The sequence below is a fragment of the Lepidochelys kempii genome, chromosome 1, assembly GCF_965140285.1.
Source record: "Lepidochelys kempii isolate rLepKem1 chromosome 1, rLepKem1.hap1, whole genome shotgun sequence".
Classification (NCBI taxonomy): domain Eukaryota; kingdom Metazoa; phylum Chordata; order Testudines; family Cheloniidae; genus Lepidochelys; species Lepidochelys kempii.
The window spans coordinates 300,074,423-300,096,505 of NC_136380.1; the positions used below are offsets into that span (position 1 = coordinate 300,074,423).

Consider the following 22,083-nt stretch of genomic DNA (forward strand, 5'->3'; position numbering starts at 1 on the left):
TGCAACAAAAGATTTAAGTGCATTCTACCTGTATGCTATAAAAAATACCCTTTAAAATCAGAAGACCTGCAGGACTGGCAGTAAAGAGAGCACTGGAGGAAGGAAACAACACAGAAAGACTGAAGAGAACTATTAGAGAAATGTATGCGTCTCTTTCTACTTTCTCAAAAGTCAGTTAAAAGGTAACAGTACCTTAAAATGGAACAGGCTGTTGACATAAGAGATTGGCTTATTCAAGTTTTAATAACTATACATTTTTGTTGAACCAGTTAAAAGTGGGTGCTGCCAAAAGGGGTGCTGTAACAGCAGGCTATTCTCATAACATAGCATGTGGTCTTGGACTGGAAGGGAAATTCTCTTAGGAGGTATGACGGTTAGTGAGGGAAATTGAAATAATAAATTTTCTTCCCTAGTGTAGGGAACACGAATAGTACTAATTTGTATTTTTCATGCTTTATGCTATTGTTTAATATTAGTTATAACATCTGCTTAGTGAAATAATGCTTAACGAATTACCAGTTGGAAATAGGAACTTGGAAGCAATTTGCAACTCTTGTATAGTTTCCTTCCAGAATTAGAAGAATTTGAAGGCGAAAGTGGGGTATGTGTGTGTGGAGGGGGTTGGTCAGTGAGAGACAGACATTCTCTTTCTTCATACTTTTTAACTCTTCTGTAATTGCTAAGCAAACTAAGAGTTTCCTTTCCTTCCCATAACCTTCCTGGATTTTCTCTATGCTGCCACTTCCTAATAATCTAAAGAATAAATAATTACTAAGATTAGAATTAAACATGATAATAGTTCTTACATATTCATCTCCAAATATAATGTAACAGGATATTTATTTATGCAGATGTCAACTTACCTGATGAAGGTCATTACCCAACACATACTCCTGAAAGTAACCTGGTGCAGCAGATGATGCTCTAATGGCTTGCCATAATTTATATTGACAACCTCCAATGTAGTGAGACTTGACACCTGGAAAATGGTTGTAGTTTCTAAACACAAATGCTTTCAGTGGTGTTCCTCTGTTTACAATGGTGCTTACTGCAGCTACCTTGTAGATTAGAAAAATAAAGATAATTTCAGATACCGGCACACTATATCTCCCCTCCCACAGTTACAAGATTTAAATATTAGCTTTGTACATCATGCTGTGGGTACAAGTACACTTGACAACCGTTCAAGTAAAACGGGAAAATAAAATTCACATGACTAGCTTGAAGAAAAATGAATCCCTTGTAATCTACAACCTTGTCATACCTGTAACGTACAAGAAATTTTCTTCTTCATTTTTAACCCTATGTCAGGTTCTATTGCCCTTCTAGTTGTGAAATATGGACATTGCTCCCTGTGGAGCTCACCAACGCTTCTCCCATGTCAACCAGAGTCATAGCTGCAGAGTGGAGATACCTTCTCCCCAAGAGTCTGCATGCCAATAAAAGCCAGAGAAGCTCAAACTCTGAGGCAAAGACAGCATCCTGTATTATTTTTATCTTTAAAAAGAATACAACAAAACTCAATGGAAAGAAAGCACGGAGGACGAAGTTTTGTTTGTTTTTGAATTGCAGGTGGTAGTAGAAAGAACCTACAGACTTTAAATTCCCTATTCCTCTTCCAAACAGGCAACAAGAGTTACCAGCACCTTATGCTACATTAGTCAAGAGAAAATAGGTCTCCATATCAACTAAGAAAGTTTGTAAATCAGTGAAATATCTTTTCTTGAACTTGTTATTTTCTGAGAGAAATGATGAGATTATCACCATTTGCTATTCTGTTTTTCACAAGCCCTATCAACTGAAATTTAACAGAAAATAGTCAGGTGCCTGACATAAAATGATGTTTGGGGTTTTTTTAGTACGTTACAGGCAAAGGCAAATGTTGGAGAAAAAATATTGTTTAAAGACAAGTCCCAATGTCTAACAAGTGTTTTATTATTTTTAACTTATGTGGATATTTACAGATTCTTGGAGCTACTATAAAATAGTTATTTCTAATCAACACAAAGAACTACATTAAAATGTGGTCAAAGCTGCGGAGTGGAGCACTCAAAAAGAAAAAAAAATAGCACTATCCAAGTAAAAATTATGTGCAACACATACCTAATGTTACAAGCATCAACAGAAGTAACTTTAGATTGCCCAGTCTAGCACAGAAGCTCATATCTTAATAATTCATGTATAAACTGCACCTTTGTATTACACTTGTGGCATGCTTCCTTATCTCAGGAAAACAAAAGAGATAAAAAACATTCACTATATTTCAACAAAAAATTAATCAAATTACTATATAACTAAAATCACTAAGGTGATTAGTAGTATGAAATTGTCCTACATTTTATAGTTCTAGAATTTTCCATAAAGATACTGAAATATCATGAACAAAAGAATTGTGCATGTCATTCCAAGTGGGAGACAGAAAGTAGTCCTTCCCAGAAAGAAAGGTCTGGAAGCAATGATCAGCATGGTAAGAATTTGCAAGATCTTTAACTGATGATGCATAGTGCATGGCTGGCATTGTCTAAAACAGTGTATCTTGGCAAATTAGTGGGTGGGTGATACTATTTGCATACTAGTTTACAAAGCAGTCTTTGTTTTTGTGAATGTATTGCTCATCAGCACTTGAAGCTGAAGTTATGGTATCAGCATATTAACTCCCATCTCTCAGTTGCACAATTACAAGTAAATCACTGTATTCACAAAAAATATAGCTTTACCAGGAAAAAAACAATACATGTAAAACTTCTATATGACAGTGATTAAGATACAAATGATGAAGTACAACAATTTTCTTTTCACCCCAAAAGGGTCGTCTTCTGCTCCCATTGAAGTCAATGACAAAACTTCCATTGACTTCAATGGGAATAGGATCACACTGAAAAGCTCATATTTGTTTTTTTAACACCTACACATTTTTCACTTCAGGATATAATCCTAATCTGTGAAGTACTAAATGCTTCCTGCAAGGCACTAAGCATCCAACTCTTAATAGGAATTCAAAAGGAGTTGAGAGCATAAAGCACCTTGTACGGTTGCATGTTTTATTTGTTTTATGTTTTATTGGATAATACTATAGCCCTGTTACTTTGAATAACTAACAATTTCATTTCTATTTATATACTCATTTTATTACTCAGGAATTTAGAAAGGCAAGATCTCAGTTCAAAGATAACTTTTAAATCAAGTCAGTATAGGACATCAAATCCCTCAAAAAGTAGTATGGTGTTCCAGCTTTTTCCATGTCCTCCTTTTACACAGAGAGCATAAGGAGAGTCAGTTGAGCTCATGTCTATTTTCAGAAGAATCTGAATCTTTTCCATTTAATAGTAAAACACCGAATATAGTACTATAATGACACTAAGACCTGTTAATTACCAAATTGTTCTTAACAATGTGCTATTTTATTTCTTCTCCTTCCTAATAACAGAAACAAAATACCCTCTCCTTTCTCATTTTTCACTCTTGGGCTGTGCTAGATATAACACCCCTCCAATTTATTAGTGCCCTTCATATGCTACAGGCAAAGAGATCACTACCTACCAAAAGAACAAGAGGAAACCTGGTGATGCAGATGGAGGAGATGGTATGATGGGATAACATGGTTTTGGTAATTAAATATTCATGGTAAATAGGCCCAATGGCCTGTGATGGGATATTAGATGGGGTGGGATCCGAGTTACGCAGGAAAGAATTTTCTGTAGTATCTGGCTGATGAATCTTGCCCATATGCTCAGGGTTTAGCTGATCGCCATATTTGGGGTCGGGAAGGAATTTTCCTCCAGGGCAGATTGGAAGAGGCCCCGGAGGTTTTTCGCCTTCCTCTGTAGCATGGGGCATGGGTCACTTGCTGGAGGATTCTCTGCTCCTTGAAGTCTTTAAACTATGATTTGAGGACTTCAATAGTACAGATATAGGTGTGAGCGTTTTTTTTTTTTTGTAGGAGTGGTGGGTGAAATTCTGTGGCCTGCGTTGTGCAGGAGGTCAGACGAGATGATCATAATGGTCCCTTCTGACCTAAATATCTATGAAAAAAAAAAAATGGGGAGAGACTACTAGCTCTCTCACACCACCCAACATCACAGGACTGCAAGGAAACACTGAAAGGATTCTAGGACAAAATAGCAAAACTGTAGAATCCAAGATGTGACATAAAAGCAAGGGTAGTTGAGAAGTATGTATTCGTAGTCAGTTCACAAACATCATCTCATGGGAATTAATGTATGTAAAATCAGGACACTTATCAGCTAAGAAGTATAAGACTACTGCAGCAGGGTTGGCAAATATTTAAGATATCTTGTGGAATTTTAATTTTTAAATGGGGATTGTTTTTATAGATACTTTTCAGAGTAGAGGTTACAAAAAATCATGCAAGTTGTACAAATAACATTCGTCAAGTGATGGCACTATCATCCAAAGCTATTTGTTCCTAATTAATTTTTTTCAGTAAAATATTAGTTTTTGAAAATCTACACTTACCTTAGGACATTTGGGATTTCTTGCAGTTTCAATCATGAGATCCGATCCCATTCTATCTCTATATAACAGGTAAAAAATTGAAAACGCATCACCAGTTTGGCATCATCAGAACAATAAATTAGTCAACATCAAAGAGACAAGTAGGGTGAAATAATATCTTTTATTAGACTAACTTCTGTTGATGAGAGAGACAAGTTTTTGAGCTTACACAGCTCTTCAGGTCTGGGAAACTTACTCAGTGTGTCACAGCTAAACACAAGATGCAACAGATTGTGTAGCATAAGTAGTTAACACATAGTTCAAGGGACCATTCAAGGTGAAGTGGCCTGTTATCATCTCACCCACCTTGTCTCTCTAATATCTTAGGAGCGACATGGCTACCCCACCACTGCATAGTCAAAACGAGTCATTTATGCCTACTCTTACTTCTGGTATTTTCTATTTAAAACATACAGGGTGAAATCCCGGCTACATTGAAATGTATGGGAGTTTTGCCATTGACTTCAACAGACCCCAGATTTCACCCTCTGTATCTCCTCACTGGTTGGAAATGATGAACTCAGTATACAAATGATTTGAAAAGAATGACTGAGGCCTCAGTCCAGCACAGTATTTAAGCATGTACTTAATTTTAAATCAATGGGACATGTAACTAAAGTTAGGAACATGTTAGAGTGCTTTGACTGTTTGGGACTTGAAAAAGGAACTCTTAAATGTAGTGGTTTTACTTTAATGAAAGTCATTCTTGCTGAGGTGTACACCATTATCAAACAAGAAATAAAAACATCTTTCTTGAAAAAACCCCCCCACTATTATGAATTTTTTAGACTATAAGCATGCAGCAAGAAAACAGAAGTTAAAATATCTATTCTTCATTCTGCATAGATTCTTTACAAGTCTCCCAACTGCTAAGGAGAAACCATGCAAATCATCCAAAACTGAATAGATCATCACATCAACTTTAGGGTTAGTGCTGCATCTTGTATATAACCCTTGTATATTCTGAGTCAGAAGACGACCTCAATACACGATCCAAGACTGGTTTCGGCAGAAGCCTGGAAGCAGCACTGTGCAGAAGGCCTTGTATCAGAAGATACCTCTGATCTTTCTTCTCAGCTTACAACATTCATTTACACCTTAAAATAGATAACAGCTTGACAGTTCTTGTGGGGACAGTTATAGACAGTAGGCTCTTGCCCAAGACAGATTCCCTCAGCTTCTGCAGAATACAAGCTTTCATTTACATAAAAAAAATTCTAGCCCTCCTGATAACAAAAAAAACCCTTCTGAATGCAGTCCAAGTTTAAAGCAGTGGGGTGCTGTCTTCCTAAGTCTGCAAAGACAGTTCCAGTGCTGCCATAGTCACTAGTTAAGGTGGTTCTGTGACCCAGTCAATGCTTGGTGCCAAATGGCAGAGGGCACAGGGAGTGCATAGGGCTTTACAGGGATCCTCTGGGTCAGATATACACATAATAATCAAAGGGTGGCATGTAAGGTCTGTCCTGAGAGCTGGTATCCCACTGGTCATTATAATCATTGAGAAACATATGTACGGATAACATTTAAGGAGTTACATTTCTATACCAAAAATTACGTTCTTAAGGTCTTGACATTAAAGCAGGTCACCAGGAGGGGGCATACTCAGGCATGCTCCTTTCATACAAAGGCTAGCAGACACTTATCTCCCTATCTGGCCAGTTGGGTATTGTGTATTGTATGCCTATTTGCATGAAAGAATACAATGAGAGATTGTGAAACTCTACAAGAAAGGAAATCTACAAGATGAAACAAACACCATCGGGAGTGTTCCTGTTGATGAATAAAAGACACAGGATGGGACTGGTATATTTTGGGAAGCAAAGAAACACTGGAGTTCTTCATCTAGGAGGCAAGCTGACAGCATTTGTATCTCATGAAGAGATGGATCACAGTCAAACCTGGCTGTAAAGTGCTGCAATGATTTTGGGGAAGCATTACTCTACTATATATGACAGTATTTCAGTCTAGGCCCTAGGGTGAACATTATAATTTTATTTTATATTTAACCACTTGTTTCCAATACTTGTACTTGCTACTACTTGAATCTCTATAAATTTATACTTGATTTCACAATAAACATACGTAAGTGCTGTGTGTTAAGTGGGGCACTGATCTAAGATGGAACTAGTAAGCTGGGGTGTACTATCTTTTGGAAGCAGCAGATCTGAATACCCTGAGTGTCCAGTGGACCAGGAACTGGACACTCCAGGAAAATGCTCAAGGGCTGGAGTGTACCAACTGCTAACCTGTAGAGACTGCAATGCTTAAAGGAGAGTGCTTGTGTTGGCCATGGCCAGTAGAGTGGGGGAGGTGACTGTTTATGTGGGGCTGGCATTCATTGATTTGTTTATAGGGACTAGATTGTACGGATCCAAGTAGAGGACCGGTGGAAGACCAAGTAAAAGGGGTGCATGGCTTGGGCGAGACTCAAGATAGGGAACTGCCCTTGGGAAAAGTAGGCTGAGCCTTTGGGATAGTAGACGTTGGGTAATTTTTCAAGACCAACTCAGGCAGAGAAAGTTTACTGTTGCACCAGCATCCACTACAAATTTTTTAGCATTATTTATTATAACTCTTGATATTCTTAACATTCACGTAAGTGTCCAATTCATTTTTGAATCTTGCTAAACATATGGCCTCAACAACATCCCATGGCAATGAGTTCCACAGTCTAATTTTCATCCAATGGTACAAGTCATTGTCTGTTACTAGTTTTGAATTAGTCCATCTTTTAATTTAATTGAGTGTCCTCGTGTTTTTGGGTTACCTCCTCTATACTATTCATTATTTTACATACTTTTGTCATGCCCCCTCTCATTTGTCTCCTTTCAAAAGGAAACAAATCCAATCTTTTCAATCTCTCTTCCTTTAAGAGTTTTTCCATGACATAAATAATAGGTCACCCTTTTCTAAGCCTCCTCTAACTCTTCTATCATTTCTGAAATGAGGTGACTTGTATTGCATACAGTTTCGTCACTAGGGCTGCACCACTGATTCATATAATGGCCATCATAATATTTTCTGTATTATTATCCATCCTATTTCTTATGCATCCAAACATCCTGTTTGCTTTTTTTGTGCACAGATCTTCTTCACTGAGTTGTCCACAACGACACCAGGTCCCTTTCCTGAGGTAATAAAGTTAATTAGAAACCTGCAAGTTGTAGAAGCAGTTACATTTTCCCTTGCAATATGCATTACTTTGCATTTATCAACACTCAGTTTCATCTGTCAGAGTATGGGATGTGGCCCAAAATGGTAAATAGGTTGAGAACCACTGTCATATACAAATCAGTTCCCCTCAATGTACCAATATTTTGGCTAGTTTGTCAAACCCCCTTTGCTGCTCCCTCCCAGATAAGTCTTCTGCATATAGTAGACACTATTCAAGGACAAAACAAAACAAAACACACATTCAAACTCAATTCAATACAAAATCCAACAATATGGAACAAAACTATATTCCTATTTTTTCTAGCATATTAAACTCAATATGGTATTATGTAAATAGATTTACATAAAAAAAGTAAGGTCACTTTTGCTTTCTGCAGGAAAAAAATGGAAATGAATAGTAAAAGTAACTACATGTCATAAATGTAATGATCTTAATGATGCTATAATAGGAAGCCATCAAATTAAATGAAAAGCAAAACAGGCTGCTCAATTAAAATTAAAATGCAAAGAAATATGCATAAGATTAATACTGAAGCAAATTCTCTGCATTACTTACAGCAAAAAGCTATTGTTCACCAACATTAGTTGTAATTTCCCAAGTAGGCTTTATACCACACTGTAGGGAAAACATTAGCTTTACTACGGTTATTAGAATTGTTCTGTCAAAAAGTGTTTTTTATTAATATATACTAGGGCAAATTTTATATTGGAAACCCTACGTTGAAGCAAGGAAGACTGTGTATTTTAAACAGAACAAGTTAGCACAACAAGGCATGTAAAGTTAAACTGCCTTGTATATTCTGCAATGACTGGAAGTGAGCTTAATCGAATTTTCTTACTGAAGCGTTTAGAGAAATGCCATCCAACATGAATATTTTTTTAGTATACATTTTAAGGCCCAGCTGCTAGATCATGACCTGTGTGGAACCCCACTGAATTCAGTGGAACACTGTGTGGGCATAGAGTCTGCCCTGATCCCTCCAAAATCTCATTGTAGGATCAGGTCAACAGTTATATTAATATTCATGGATTTTAATTTTCAGTTTAATTTGTAGACAAAATGTGTAACATGAAGATGACAGGTTTCAGAGTAACAGCCGTGTTAGTCTGTATTCGCAAAAAGAAAAGGAGTACTTGTGGCACCTTAGAGACTAACCAATTTATTTGAGCCTGAGCTTTCGTGAAGTGAGCTGTAGCTCATGAAAGCTCATGCTCAAATAAATTGGTTAGTCTCTAAGGTGCCACAAGTACTCCTTTTCTTTTTATGAAGATGACAGTAATTGCCTTGCCACTATCCACATCACAAAAAGCGTACAGTACTAGAGTGCTTAATCAATACACTGCCTTCCTCCTGCGTTCTTTGTAGCTGCAGTAAATTTTCATTTTCATAAAAGTGTGTGTGTGTGTAGCATTTCCAGACAAGTTGGTTTTGACTTACACCAACCTAAGGGGTCTGCACCCATTTGCCCTAAATGTGAGACAATTTTCCTGAGAAGATTCCGTTGAGCATAATTGGGAAGCTGAAGGTCAATCCTTCTTTTTCAACCATCTAACACTAAAGGTGGATGTGGAAGAATTTTTGAAATTTAAAAACGTGCACTGGACTGTGTTAGATGCTGCTTCTTTATAAATGGGGTTTAAATAGGACTGGACAAATGTATCAGATAACTGCACATGAGAAAGTTCTCATCTTTCTCTTTTTTGTTGCCTGACCAAATGGCAAAGATCTCCAAGTCTTACTCCTTTCTCTGCATTCTTGGATAGCATCTTCAGACATCTGGACACAATAGGTCTGTGGTTTTCCTTTCAGAAAGGGAAACTATAACTAAATAGGAATGCATTTTTCCTGAATGGGTGCTTGCCACCATTATCGGATCATTCTTCGTATTCAACCATTTTACATTGGATTTTTGTTTTGTTTTTTAATATTGTGTTTCTTTATTTTCAGATGTCATAGTGGACCTGAGAATTTAAAGCTGTCTGGAGAATATCCAAGACAAAGAGCTCCAATTATTAAATTGTCATACACTGTAGGTGTGGATGGCATAAAAGGAGGACAAAACTTTTTTTTAATCGAGTACCTCTTTGCCTTTACACTATGATATTATAGTATATTCAAAGATTGGTGTCCACCATTTTCAGGATGTCAAAGACAAATACAACTCCTGAATGAAGCTGAAAAGCTACTTAGAGGCCTGAAATAATGACTGAAGATATCATCACGGCTATGTTTTGAGGATAATGGTGATGCTGAACGTGTCTCACTTGAAGGATTATCCAACTCCATGTTTTCCTCTTCTACTTCAACAGTGAAACACTTTTCTACATTATGCTTTTTAACTGTGTTTACTCCCATATAGTATTTCAGTTACTTTGACAATATCAGAAGTTAGACTCTTACATTAAGCTCCCTCATTAGCTATTTCAGTAGAATGATTCCCTATCTCAATTTTGCTTAAGATGGTTGATTACTAACTTTCTGTAACTGTTGTTCTTTGAGATGCGCTGCACATGTCCATTCCACTATTAGCGTGTGTGTGCCTCACGGACAGTCACCAGAAACTTCTCCTTCAGTGGCACCCGTCAGGGTGGCTTGAGCACCTCTGCTGCCGGCATTGGCACAAAGGGTCCAGTTGACCCCCAGTCTCCACAGTTCCTTCCTTCTGGAAACTCTGATGCAGAGGGGTAGGAGGTCAGTTTGTGGAATGGGGGCATGTGCAACACATCTTGAAGAACAAGTTACAAAAGGTTAATACACTGGACCCTCGCTAGAACGTGGGGTTCGGGATCCATGCGCGGTATCGTGTTAACGTGGGGACTGCTTTACCATGGATCCCACTTTAAACATTTAAATTTGGGATCCATCACCGTGACCGCGCTATATGCAAATCCGCGCTATAGCAATGTGCGCTCTAGAGAGGGTCTGTTGTAACTGTTTTTTCTTCTTTGAGTGATTGCACATGTTCATTCCACTCTTGGTGACTCCTGAACAGTTAAACAAGTGGACTGGAGTTCATGTACACAAAGACTGCACTATAGTTCAAGCAAATTTGGCATCATTTCTTGAATACTGAATGGTGGCATAATGGGAGAAGAAAGTGTGCACAGATGACCAGGTTGCTGCTTTGCAAATGGATAGGGATCTGTGCTAGGGATCCCCTGGAGGATATTTGCGATCGTGTAAAGTGGAGCTTGCCTGGAGGAGAGACACCTGCAAGATCATAACACAAAAGGATACAAGAAGTTATCCAAGATTAAATCTTCTGTGTGGAGACCTTTCTTTCTGTCTGCTATGACCACGAACAGTTGGGTGGACTGCCAAAACAGTTTGGTTTATGTAGAACAATAGTGCTGGTTTAACATCCAGTATGCACAGCCATTGCTCAACCCTATTTGCATATGGTTTGGGGTAAAATACAGACAAGTAAATGTACTGATTGATATGAAAATCTGAAACTACCTTAAAGAGAAACCTCAAATGAGGGTGTAAATACATCTTATCTTTAAAGAAGACTGTACAGTGGTTTGGATGTGATGATGTGCAGTTTGGAGACCCTTCTGGCAGAAGTGATAGCAATTAGGATAACCACATTCCAGGAAAGGTATGATAAGAAGCACATTGCTAGAGGATCCCATAAGTTTACACAAAACTAAGTTCAAGTACCAAGGGGAAATGGGCTCCTTTAGTTGAGGGTAAAATTTTTCCAGGCCTTTAAGGAATCTAATTGTAATTTTGTTATTAAAAACAGAACAGTTATCCATGTGAGGGCAGAAAGCTGATATTGCTGCCAGGTAAACACCGATAGAGGAAAACTGCTAAGTTTGTACTATTTCAGGTGCAGCAGATAGTCGAGTTTTTGCTCGACTGACGAATGCAGCAGTGAGACTCTTTGGTTCCCTGTAAGCTAACCACCCTCCCCTCCTCCCTTCGATCACTGCTTGCAGAGGCAATAAAGTCATTGTTGCTTCACATTCATGCATTCTTTATTAATTCATCACACAAATAAGGGGATAACTGCCAAGGTAGCCTGGGAGGGGTAGGGGAGGATGGAAGCACCAGGTGAGGTGGTGGAGGAGGAAAGGACAAGGCCACACTGCACTTCAAAACTTATTGAATGTCAGCCTTCTGTTGCTTGGGCAGTCCTCTGGAGTGGAGTGGATGGGTGCCCGGAGTGCTTCCCCCCGACGTTCTTGGGCGTCTGGGTGAGGAGGCTATGGAACTTGGGGAGGAGAGCGGTTTGTTACATAGGGGCCGCAGTGGCGGTCTGCGCCTTTCCTGCACCTTAACCTTACGCCGGAGCATATCAGTTTTATCCTCCAGTAGTCTCAGCATTGCATCCTGCCTCCTTTCATCACGCTGCTACCACCTCTCCTGTTGCTCTAGCCTCCTGTCCTTGTGTTCATTTTGTGGTTTCCTGGACTCTGCTATTGTCTGCCTCCACGCATTCTGCTGGGTTCTTTCAGTTTGGGGGGACTGCATGAGCTCAGAGAACATTTCATCGTGAGCGCGGTTTTTTTGCCTTCTTATCTGCACTAGCCTCTGGGAAGGAGATGCTAGTCGCAGCGTTGAAACATTTGCAGCTGTGGGAGGAAAAAAAGGGAGATTAAAATTGAAAAAGACACATTGGCCATTTAAAGGGAGGGGCTGATGTTTTCAGGTTAACGTGCAGCACAAACCCAACTAACTGCCCCTCCCCCCCCCCCAAATTCTCTGGGATAATCACTTCACCCCTTCTCCCACCACGTTGCTAACAGCAGGGATGATTTCTTTTTAGCCACAGGCAAACAGACCAGCAGGAACGGCCACTTCTGATGTCCTCTTAATAAAATTCCCCTATTTCAAGCAGGTGACCATGAATGATATCACTCTCCTGAGGATAACACAGAGAGATAAAGAACGGATGTTGCTTGAATGCCAGCAAACACCAGGACCACACGCTGCAACGCTTTCTTATGCAATGATTCCAGACTACGTGCTACTGGCCTGCCATGGTAAAGTGTCCTACTATGGAGGATGCAATAAGGCTGCCCTCCCCAGAAACCTTTTGCAAGGGCTTTGGGAGTACCTCCAGGACAGCTTCATTGAGATGTCCCTGGAGGATTTCCGCCCAATCCCCAGACACGTTAACAGAATTTTCCAGTAGCTGTACTGGCCACGAATGCATCCCAAGTCTTCTGGGCAAATTAATCATTAAACACGCTTGCTTTTAAACCATGTATTATATTTAGAAAGGTACACTCACCAGAGCTGCCTTCTCCAACCTTCAAGGTCCAGGAGCCTGGGTTGGGAGGGTATTGGATCCAGGGTGACAGTTCCTGGCTGTAGTGGAGAACGGTTTCTCCGCTTGCCTGGTGTGCGCTATCTTCCTCATCCCCAAAATCCTCATCCCTATTGCGTGAGACTCCCCCCTTACAGGAGTCCATGTACAGGGGTGGGGCAGTGGTAGGGGCACGCCCTAGAATTGCATGAAGCTCATCATAGAGGTGGCATGTCTGGGGCTCTGACCCCGAGCAGGTGTTTGCCTCTTGGGTTTTTTGGTAGCTTGCCTAAGCTCCTTAAGTTTCATGCAGCACTGCTGCGGGTCCCTGTGATAGCCTCTGTCTTTCATGCCCTTGGAGATTTTTTCAAATATTTTGGCATTTCATCTTTTGGAACGGAGTTCTGATAGCACGGATTCATCTCCCCATACAGTGTTCAGATCCAGTACCTCCCGTTTGGTCCATGCTGGAGCTCTTTTGCGATTCTGAAACTCCATGGTCACCTCTGCTGATTGCCAAACAGGAAATGAAATTCAAAAGTTTGTGGGGCTTTTCCTGTCTACCTGGCCAGTGCATCTGAGTTGAGAGTGCTGTCCAGAGCGGTCACCATGGAGTACTGTGGGATAGCTCCTGGAGGCCAATACCGTCGAATTATGTCCACACTAACCCAAATTCGACCCGGCGATGTCAATTTCAGTGCTAATCCCCTTGTCAGGGAGGAGTACAGATATTGATTTTAAGAGCCCATTAAGTTGACAAAAATGGCTTCGTTGTGTGGAAGGGTGCAGGGTTAAATTGATCTAATGCTGCTAAATTTGACCTAAACTCGTAATGTAGATCAGGGCCTACACTAAGAGTGGAATGCACATGGGCAACCGCTTAAATAAGAGCTCTTAGTGATATCTTTCCATGCAGAATGTGCCACCTGGGTAAAGCTTCTGCAGTGATCCTATACCCCAGCCCAAGGTGATTAAAGTCACTTGACTCCATCTTGACTAAACCTGAAAATATGCAGGACTTGGACCACTAAAGCCACAGAAAATCATAAGCTGGTGAGAGACTGGACCTGTAACACTTCGTCACTCAGAATAGGCATCTTATGCCAATTCAAGGCCAACCCTGAAGATGCATATATTTTTCACTTCAGGCAAGGCTGTGGAAGAAAGAAGTTATTGTAAAATGTTTGCTCCACATTTTCATCTCTTTAAAATATTGAATGTGGAGTTAAAACAGCATTTGTTTTCAAGGATTAAACTATGTCCCCGATCATTTTCCAGATACTGAGGCAATTCAGGTATAATCTTCTACTAATAGACGTGACCTTCAAAGCAACAGTGGGGAAGACAGACTTCCCAGAATAGCAAGACATGGCAAATTCTCCATTATACTACTGAGTTTGGATAGCAAGTTGCTTCTACTTTATGTACAGTTGCAAACTTGCAGTCAGTAGATACTATTTGGTAGCGCAGATACGGTCCAGAGCATCAATTTTTTGAGACAAGCAAATGTGTCAGCCAACCTTGTGTATACCCTACCATCTACAGATGCCTGCTTGAGAGAAACTTGACTCACAAATACTCAACTGTCTTAACACAGACGCAATGCTGAGTTTTCTACAAGGAAATGTTATCATCGAGGGAGAGAGAGTTAGCAGCTGGTGAATGTGATCCTTTCTGGTAATGAATAGGGAGGTCTAGTCCATCTCAGCTTTAAAATGTCCTCTAAACAAATACTCAGTGCTTTCACCAGTAAATACTGGAAGATAATATTGTAATAACCAACCTCAGATGCTGACATAAAAGCTGCTCAAAAGAGACAAGGAATAAAACAGAACAGGTATTGAAAAATCAGGATTAAAATGTATTGGCAAGTCTACATATGGAAGCTTGCCATTATTGTTTGATAGATAATCAATGTTATTTGTCTCTCATTAAGAGCCCAAAAGTTTAAAATTTAAACAACTTTCCTCCATAATGTTGATATAGGTTTTCTTAACTTTACTATTTCCAAAAAGCAAGCCACTCTAAATATACAATGAATTATGAATACTAAAACTATTTTAAATATGAATATGAAGCAATTTAATAAAAAAAAAACCTCCTGACATCAATATATAAAAACACTAAATGCATTTCTTCAACAAATGATTTCCTAACTTGTTATCTGTTATTACACACACAGAAAACCAACTGCTCCTCACTTTATAGACAGATTTTACACAGCAGCAGGTACATCTTTTCATCACAGTATGTTTTAGTGGATTTTTTCCTTTTCAAAGAAAAAGGCAGTGGGTAGGAAGATACATAATGTAGCATTTAAAATGGGGGGCGGGGTGCTTGACACAGCCTATTATTTCACTTTTAGCACTTTTCCTTAGGGAAAATTCACAGCATGTGGCCAGCAATATTTGTAGCAGACACGTAGTGAGACAGAATGAGCAAAGTTGGAAAGTATATGGGCATAAAATCAGAAAGCTGTATATCACAGCTCATTTTATTCCCTGGAAACAGAAGAATGATTGCATTAAATGCTTTCAGATACTTGGGCTAAATGGAAACATCAGCTATTTCGAAAGATATTGGTATAATGTATCTACCCTTTTAGAGCTGTGTTTTTAAACTTTTGCTTACAATTAAAGCAGCAACAAGACCACATATTTTCAAAAATGATTTAAAGTCCATTTTAACTTACTTGAGCATCTTTTCCCAGATATCACTGTCATAAAATGCATGGCTCCAGCCCATTTTCATTGTCCCAACAATAACATTCTGCTTAAACACATCTGATCCTAATTTGTGATACAGTTCCTCACATTCATCCAGAGGGATATGAAACAACCCCAACATAAATGCTAATATAGCACCTGAAAAAAATAAAATAAAATTTGATATGTAACTTGGGATGACACAATGATGCTGTATTACTTCTTTTAATATAATAAGTTTCAGAAGCCACGGTAATTCACATATTATAATATTTTCCTTTAAAAGGTATGATCAACTGACTTTCTTTTCACAGGCTCTTTTTTTGTTCAAAGAGTATATCAATTTGTTTGGAGGGACATAACTAGAGACAGCTTTTACTTTCAGCAATAAAATTACGGAAAGTTTGTAAAGAAACAATAAAATATACTGTGATTTATTATTGCAAAGAGTTACATAAAATAAATATGATATTTGTAACAAGTTAAGTCCCTTTTTTTATTTGAGAAGGCAACCTAATACGTGAAGTCTAGGCTACATGTAACGGCCTAAAATCAAATCATGATGTTTATTTTTCACTCTTTACATACAGAATGTCTGACAAACTCATCAGTTCAGTAAAGATACTAAATAAATATGTAAAGATTCCAGGAAAGCTCGGAAAAATTAAAAGCTTTGTAATATATTTATCTGCAACTGATTTATAGTTAGCCATTCATTCATAGTGTCACGTAGTGTGTATCAAAATAGCCTGACCCTGAACTGCTGAGAAAAAAGGTTCAATGGTATTTGAAGAGCATGCTTGCAGAATACCACCAAATGGACTTTAGACAGTGCTGACATGTGTATCACAGCAGTGGCTTTAAGGGCAGGGCCAGGATCTATGACAGATGGAATTATTATTCTAGAGTCACTCTGCAGCTAGCACAAAAGAGAAGCATAGATGTATGGAAGTGAAGCTGAGCTCTAGTCAGATGCAGAGTTTATACTACGGTAAACCAGACGATACTGCAAATGTGGGTGAGGACACAAATAATCTATACACTGTATAGATGTTAGGAATCTGGGTATAAAATAAAATTAGACTCAAATTGGTGCCGTTCAGGAAAAAATAACGTAAAACTACAGATATTCAAAAAAAGGGGAAATATTGGGACACCAGTAATGTCAAAAAAAATGCATACATATAAAGAACAGCAGGACCACAGATTAGATATGGACTGGCAATGTGATATTATGACTGAACCTCTCCTCCCACCTCCCCCAAAAGAGTAGAGGCACAGTATCAGGGACAGGGTGTTAACAATTTTCCTTTATAAAAAAAAAATCACGAGACAGATTTTAATTTGACCAGTAGACAATTAAGATAGTGGAGAGAGAATTTAGTAATATCTGAAGAGTTTCAATGCTGGTGAGGGAGAAAAATTGTTCAGGAGAGACAAAAAGGTACAAATTAGGAGTAATTAGATTAAACTGGGTAAAAGAAAATGTAGGCTCAATATTCCCCCCAAAAAGAGTCCTAGACATAACTGAGATATTTATTAGGAAATGTCTAATTAGTAGTCATTTAAAAGCTAGACTTCTCATAGTAATAGAAAATATGTAATAGGGAAAAATCCTGCAGTTACAAATTAATATTATCCACAATGCCTGGTCAGGTCAGGCTGTACTGTAGCCTGCTATCATAATGGCAATAGATGGTACCATCAGTGTCTGGCCAAAGTCTCAGGAAGCACCAATGGCTTTGGATGGACAAACACGTTGGGAGTGTAGTGCAACAGCTGATGGAGGAAATGCCATCTAAAGGCAGAAGTATTCAATTACGACTTAACCAGTGCAGCCACAAACCTGAGGTAAGGCAATTGCAAACCACCTTTTATATTTTCTCTCACAAGAACTATCATGGGAGAACAAAGGTAACATGATCCATGTGTGGTGCTGGATGGTGAGGAACACCCCTCTCCCTCCCGCCCACTCCCCGCATACACAGGTCCAGACGGCATGATAAATTACAGTGGGAAAGAGGTTCTGACCATATAAAAGAGTACTGCTTGCAGTTATGGTGGTATACCAAATCCTTCAGGAAATAGTGCCTGATATTTGCTCCAAGGTAAAGAATGACCTGAACTTTCATAAACTAATCATCAGAGTAAAGTATATATAAATGGAGGATTACTATTGTGACCAAAGAAATGGAAAGATGTAAGATAGCTGTATGTGGAACCTCAAAGCTATGATGGAATGGTAGAGGTCATTTCAGGATGATAAATGGTAGAGGTCATTTCACATGCTTTCTTGGATCCTGAAGAGTAACAGAAAATGGAATTATATTTATCTTATCCAAGGAGACATCCAAGTGTGTGCTTCGATACAACCCATCAAACAACTGACTCATTATAATTCGCCTTTGAATTAAACCAGTTAATATGTCGATCATACAGGTTTATGACCCAGCAGCAGCAGCTGACGACGCAATTCATAAGTTCTCCACATGGTTTGAAGAGACACTCATTCAAAACACCAAGCAAAGACATCACCCTTGTAACTGGGAACTTAAAAGCAAAAATTGGAGCTATATGTTGTCCTAAAAAAGGAATGGGAACAATGGTCTTTGTTTACAAAATGAGAGAGGAAGGCTCCAATCATCTGGTCATTACAAACACCAAATGGGAGGTCAGCTCAGAGTGTGAAGTTAGGGATGGATTAAGAAGGCTTCCAAAAATTGTGCTACGATGTCACCAGTATTCAGACATGAATAAATAGTCTTTACTTGAAACTGCCTATTAGATCTGGAAGTTCTCTCTAGTATTTATGATTCAACTCAGTACTTCCTCATGGAAAGTTAAACTGCAATATTTCAAGTTGTGATGCCTGCTAATGTATTTTGGGAACAGATTACATATATATACAGAGCAGGAGAAATGACGTACTTAAATTTCTAAAGTGAAGAGTACTGTTTTGTAACCTAACCTGTATTGTGTTGTAACCTACAATAGACCACTTACATCAGCCTTAATAGTATTACATTGTTACTGACTGGACATTACTTTTTGAAAAGTGAACACCAGGGTGATTAATTGGTCAGTTTTGGCCTTCTAAAAAATGGTTTGGAACCTTTCTTCTTTTCTAGGGAGAAGCATCAGCCCACCTCTTGAGGTTGTTTTCTAAATCAACACATGGGGTAGTAGTAGGAGCTCCTGAAAATAACACACTGCTGTTTGAACAGTAGCTTAAGATGTACAGCATGGATGGTCAAAGAAGCTTTGGTGCCCACCCTTAACAGAATATGGCAGCTTAGGCAAGAAATACCACCTCCCGAGAATGAGAGGATTATGGTGGAGATCACTAAAGGGGAGATCAAGAGGCTGGTTGATGGAAAACCAATTCTATGAGGGAAGAGAAGACAAGGGGTGGAAGGAAACATAGGTGCTGTATCCTCTTCAAGTGGGTGGCAGATCAAATGGTTGCCAGAAGAGGAGTAGTGACAAGCAGGCCAGGACAGCAGATTGGCATGGGACAAGAGGAAGAATAGGAGCTCAGCACTTCTCTGTAATTGTTGTGCACCCTGTTATAGTTCTCTCTTTTGCAGAGGAAACTGCTTATCTGCCCCCTCCCACAAGCTGCCAGATCTTAGAAGAGGAGCACAACTGCTTCCCCTCCCCTGGCCTCAAATTCACTGCACATCTTCAGCCTTGTCCCTTCAGGCACTTTGGACATCTGCTGCCTAGAGCCCCACTCCTGCTGATATACAGGAAAGAATCTCAGCAAGTAGCAAGGCTTTTCCCTGGACATGGGGAGGCAAACAGCTAAAATTAAAACTATTTTAAAAAAAGACCCAGATTACAAGTATGTTTACTATGACACTCACTTTTTAAAGAAAGAGCATGTTTAAAAAGAATATCAAGCCATGGTAATAATATGTACACATGATCATAATACATACTGTGCTGATATATTAATATATTCATGACAAGTCTTACCACTTCTCTCTTCTATACTGAGGTGCCCATTTTTAATCACTCAAACCTTATAACAATTATGATCCACATCAATAAAATTATGTGTTGATTAAGCATCTTGGAATGTGATGCCAAAGAGATAGTGGATTTCAATCCCCCTCCCAAAACAGCAAGACCCAGGAAACCTGCTAAATATCAAAGAAGGTGTACATACATAAGATATTAATATTATTGCATCTGTTACATTTGTTTTTCTATAGACCCTTTGTGGTATTGCTCAAAACCTGCAATATTCCTCATCAGTATTTATGGGACACCAAATATCTTGATAGCTAGGTGTTAAAGAGCACTTTCTTCAAAAATAAATTCCTCTCAGTTTCACGGCTCAACATAAAATTAGACGGAAATCATGTGGTAATAAACAAGCATTCTTTGTGTCACCAACATTTCTACTTGGCAAACAATTATAGCTATTTAACCTAGGTCTTAAATTACGCTGTAAATACAAAAGCAAACTTCTCAAAGTTGCATCCAGTTACCAAAAAATAAAACATTCCCCAACAAAAGAACTGGTTTACATTTATGAAGATGGAGTTGTTTTCCTGGGGAAAAAAGATTTTTTCATATTTTTACTTGTATTAAGTTTATCACATAAAAATCCATGTGAATACTAATTACCTGTGCTTACACCACAAACGTAGTCAAAAAGTTCATGAACAGGCTTTCCAGTAAGTTCTTCTAGTTTATGTAAAGTCTGAAGTGCTACTAAACCCCTGAAACATATTAAAGGAACATCACAGATAATGGTGGTTTGGTTACGCCTTACGCAGAACTAAACATGTATACAGTTTGAATAAGCAACAACTAAGACAGGACATAATAAGTCTACAAGGTTTTAATACAAGAGAGGAAGAGGAATTTTGTAGTTTGACAATTATAATGAGGAGTAGTATGATGCAATAAGAAAGGGGAAAGGTATAGGTTAAATACCAGTGACTAATGATTTTGGGTGCCTAACTTAAGAGCCCTTGAAGGAGCCTGACGTACTCCATGGTGCTCAGTACATTCTGAAAATCGAGCCAGACACCCAAATTAAGGTACTCAAAATGACTAGTCACTATTTAAAACCTGTCTAGAAAGTGTCCTGCAGGAAGCAATCTCTAACTTTCATTATCTTGAAACTAAAGTACAGGAATTATTATATCAGTTGATGAAACACAAATGGGTACCATAAAACTGATTTTATATTTTGATTACATAAGAAAATGCATTTTACTTTTACTTTAAAAGTTGAAGAATTTTGCAGATTTGCCTTAAGACACCAAATAAAATTAAGTTTGCAAATTTTCTATTCCCCTGCTTTAGAAACCATACCATAAAAAATAAAATTATAATATGAAGACCTATAAGTCTTAGTATCTAATTTCTTAAAAATTAAAGGATTTACAAATAATTTTATACTGAAGTAAATAGAAATTTAGTCCCCGGTTTTCAGAAACTTAGTTTCTACTGCACAGATCTAACTCATGGGAAAAAAGATCAAGGCTGCATAGTGAAAATGTAAAGCCCTCGGAAAATTAAAACGGAGTACAAAAACTAGAATATTTTATTTGGGTAGGATTAATGTCTCATAAAATGGGAAACAATCTGTTGTCATTCACCTTTATAGCTCATTGGTTCAAAACCAGACAAGATGATAGTGATTAAAAGAAACTAATCCTTGAAGGAAGCTTTATAATTTTTAAGCTCTTGGTTGTAAAAATAAATTCAGGTCCTAGTGGGCAGGAAGCCAGATTTCCCCCCAAAAGGCAACTGGCACTTCCCTTGGCACTCTGACCACTGCGTCTAAAGAATAAATAGGAAGAAACAAGTTTTCAGCCTGAAGATTATCCCTCTAGAGCAGAATTAAAGTAATGCGGCAAGATGTCATGAAAAAATACACATGCCCACTGCAAGTATATCTACTCTATGGATACATAAAAGACTTTAATTTCCAATATAGTTAATCTGACTTTTGTAAATAATAAAACTATGCAAATATTCAAATATTTGTATAATTGTAAAGCAGAAAAGTGAGTGCCTTTTGTTCAAACTACACTGGTATTTACATTTTTAATGAAGATTGAGCCTATCGCTACCTCTTTATGATCTTGAGACCCTGCGCTGCAGGCTTTGCGGGTCCTCTGCCAAAGCACCATAGTAACCTACAATTGTCTGAATTAAGACTTGACCCCCGCAAGTCTTATTCATGCTAAAAAGGGCTGAAGTAACAGTCCTTAGAATCTAAACTCCTTGTGGAATGAACCTTGTCAAAGATGTTTGTCCAGTTTAGAGCACACTATCAGTGCTAGATAAATTAAATATAGGATTGAAAAGAGCTACTGCATTATATAAATCTATTTTCACCATGTCAACTCTCTCAAGGCTTTTCCTTTTCCGTTGAAGTTTTCATGCTCTAAGTGGAATGGTGATTT

At 38.5% G+C, this 22,083-nt stretch overlaps 1 protein-coding gene across 2 annotated transcripts in view; it reads right to left on the reverse strand.

Annotated features, from left to right (window-relative positions):
- PNPLA8 (patatin like domain 8, phospholipase A2) overlaps positions 1-22,083 on the reverse strand; it is a 74,147-nt gene that overhangs the window by 41,299 nt on the left and 10,765 nt on the right. The window contains exons 5-8 of one of the 2 annotated variants that reach the window (XM_073328074.2): positions 20,288-20,382; positions 15,640-15,811; positions 4,477-4,534; positions 864-1,058 (exon numbers count right to left, since the gene is read on the reverse strand). In XM_073328074.2, coding sequence (XP_073184175.2) covers positions 864-1,058; positions 4,477-4,534; positions 15,640-15,811; positions 20,288-20,382 — 520 coding nt within the window. The remainder of the gene's footprint in view (positions 1-863; positions 1,059-4,476; positions 4,535-15,639; positions 15,812-20,287; positions 20,383-22,083) is intronic. The other variant, XM_073328075.2, reaches the window with a different exon arrangement.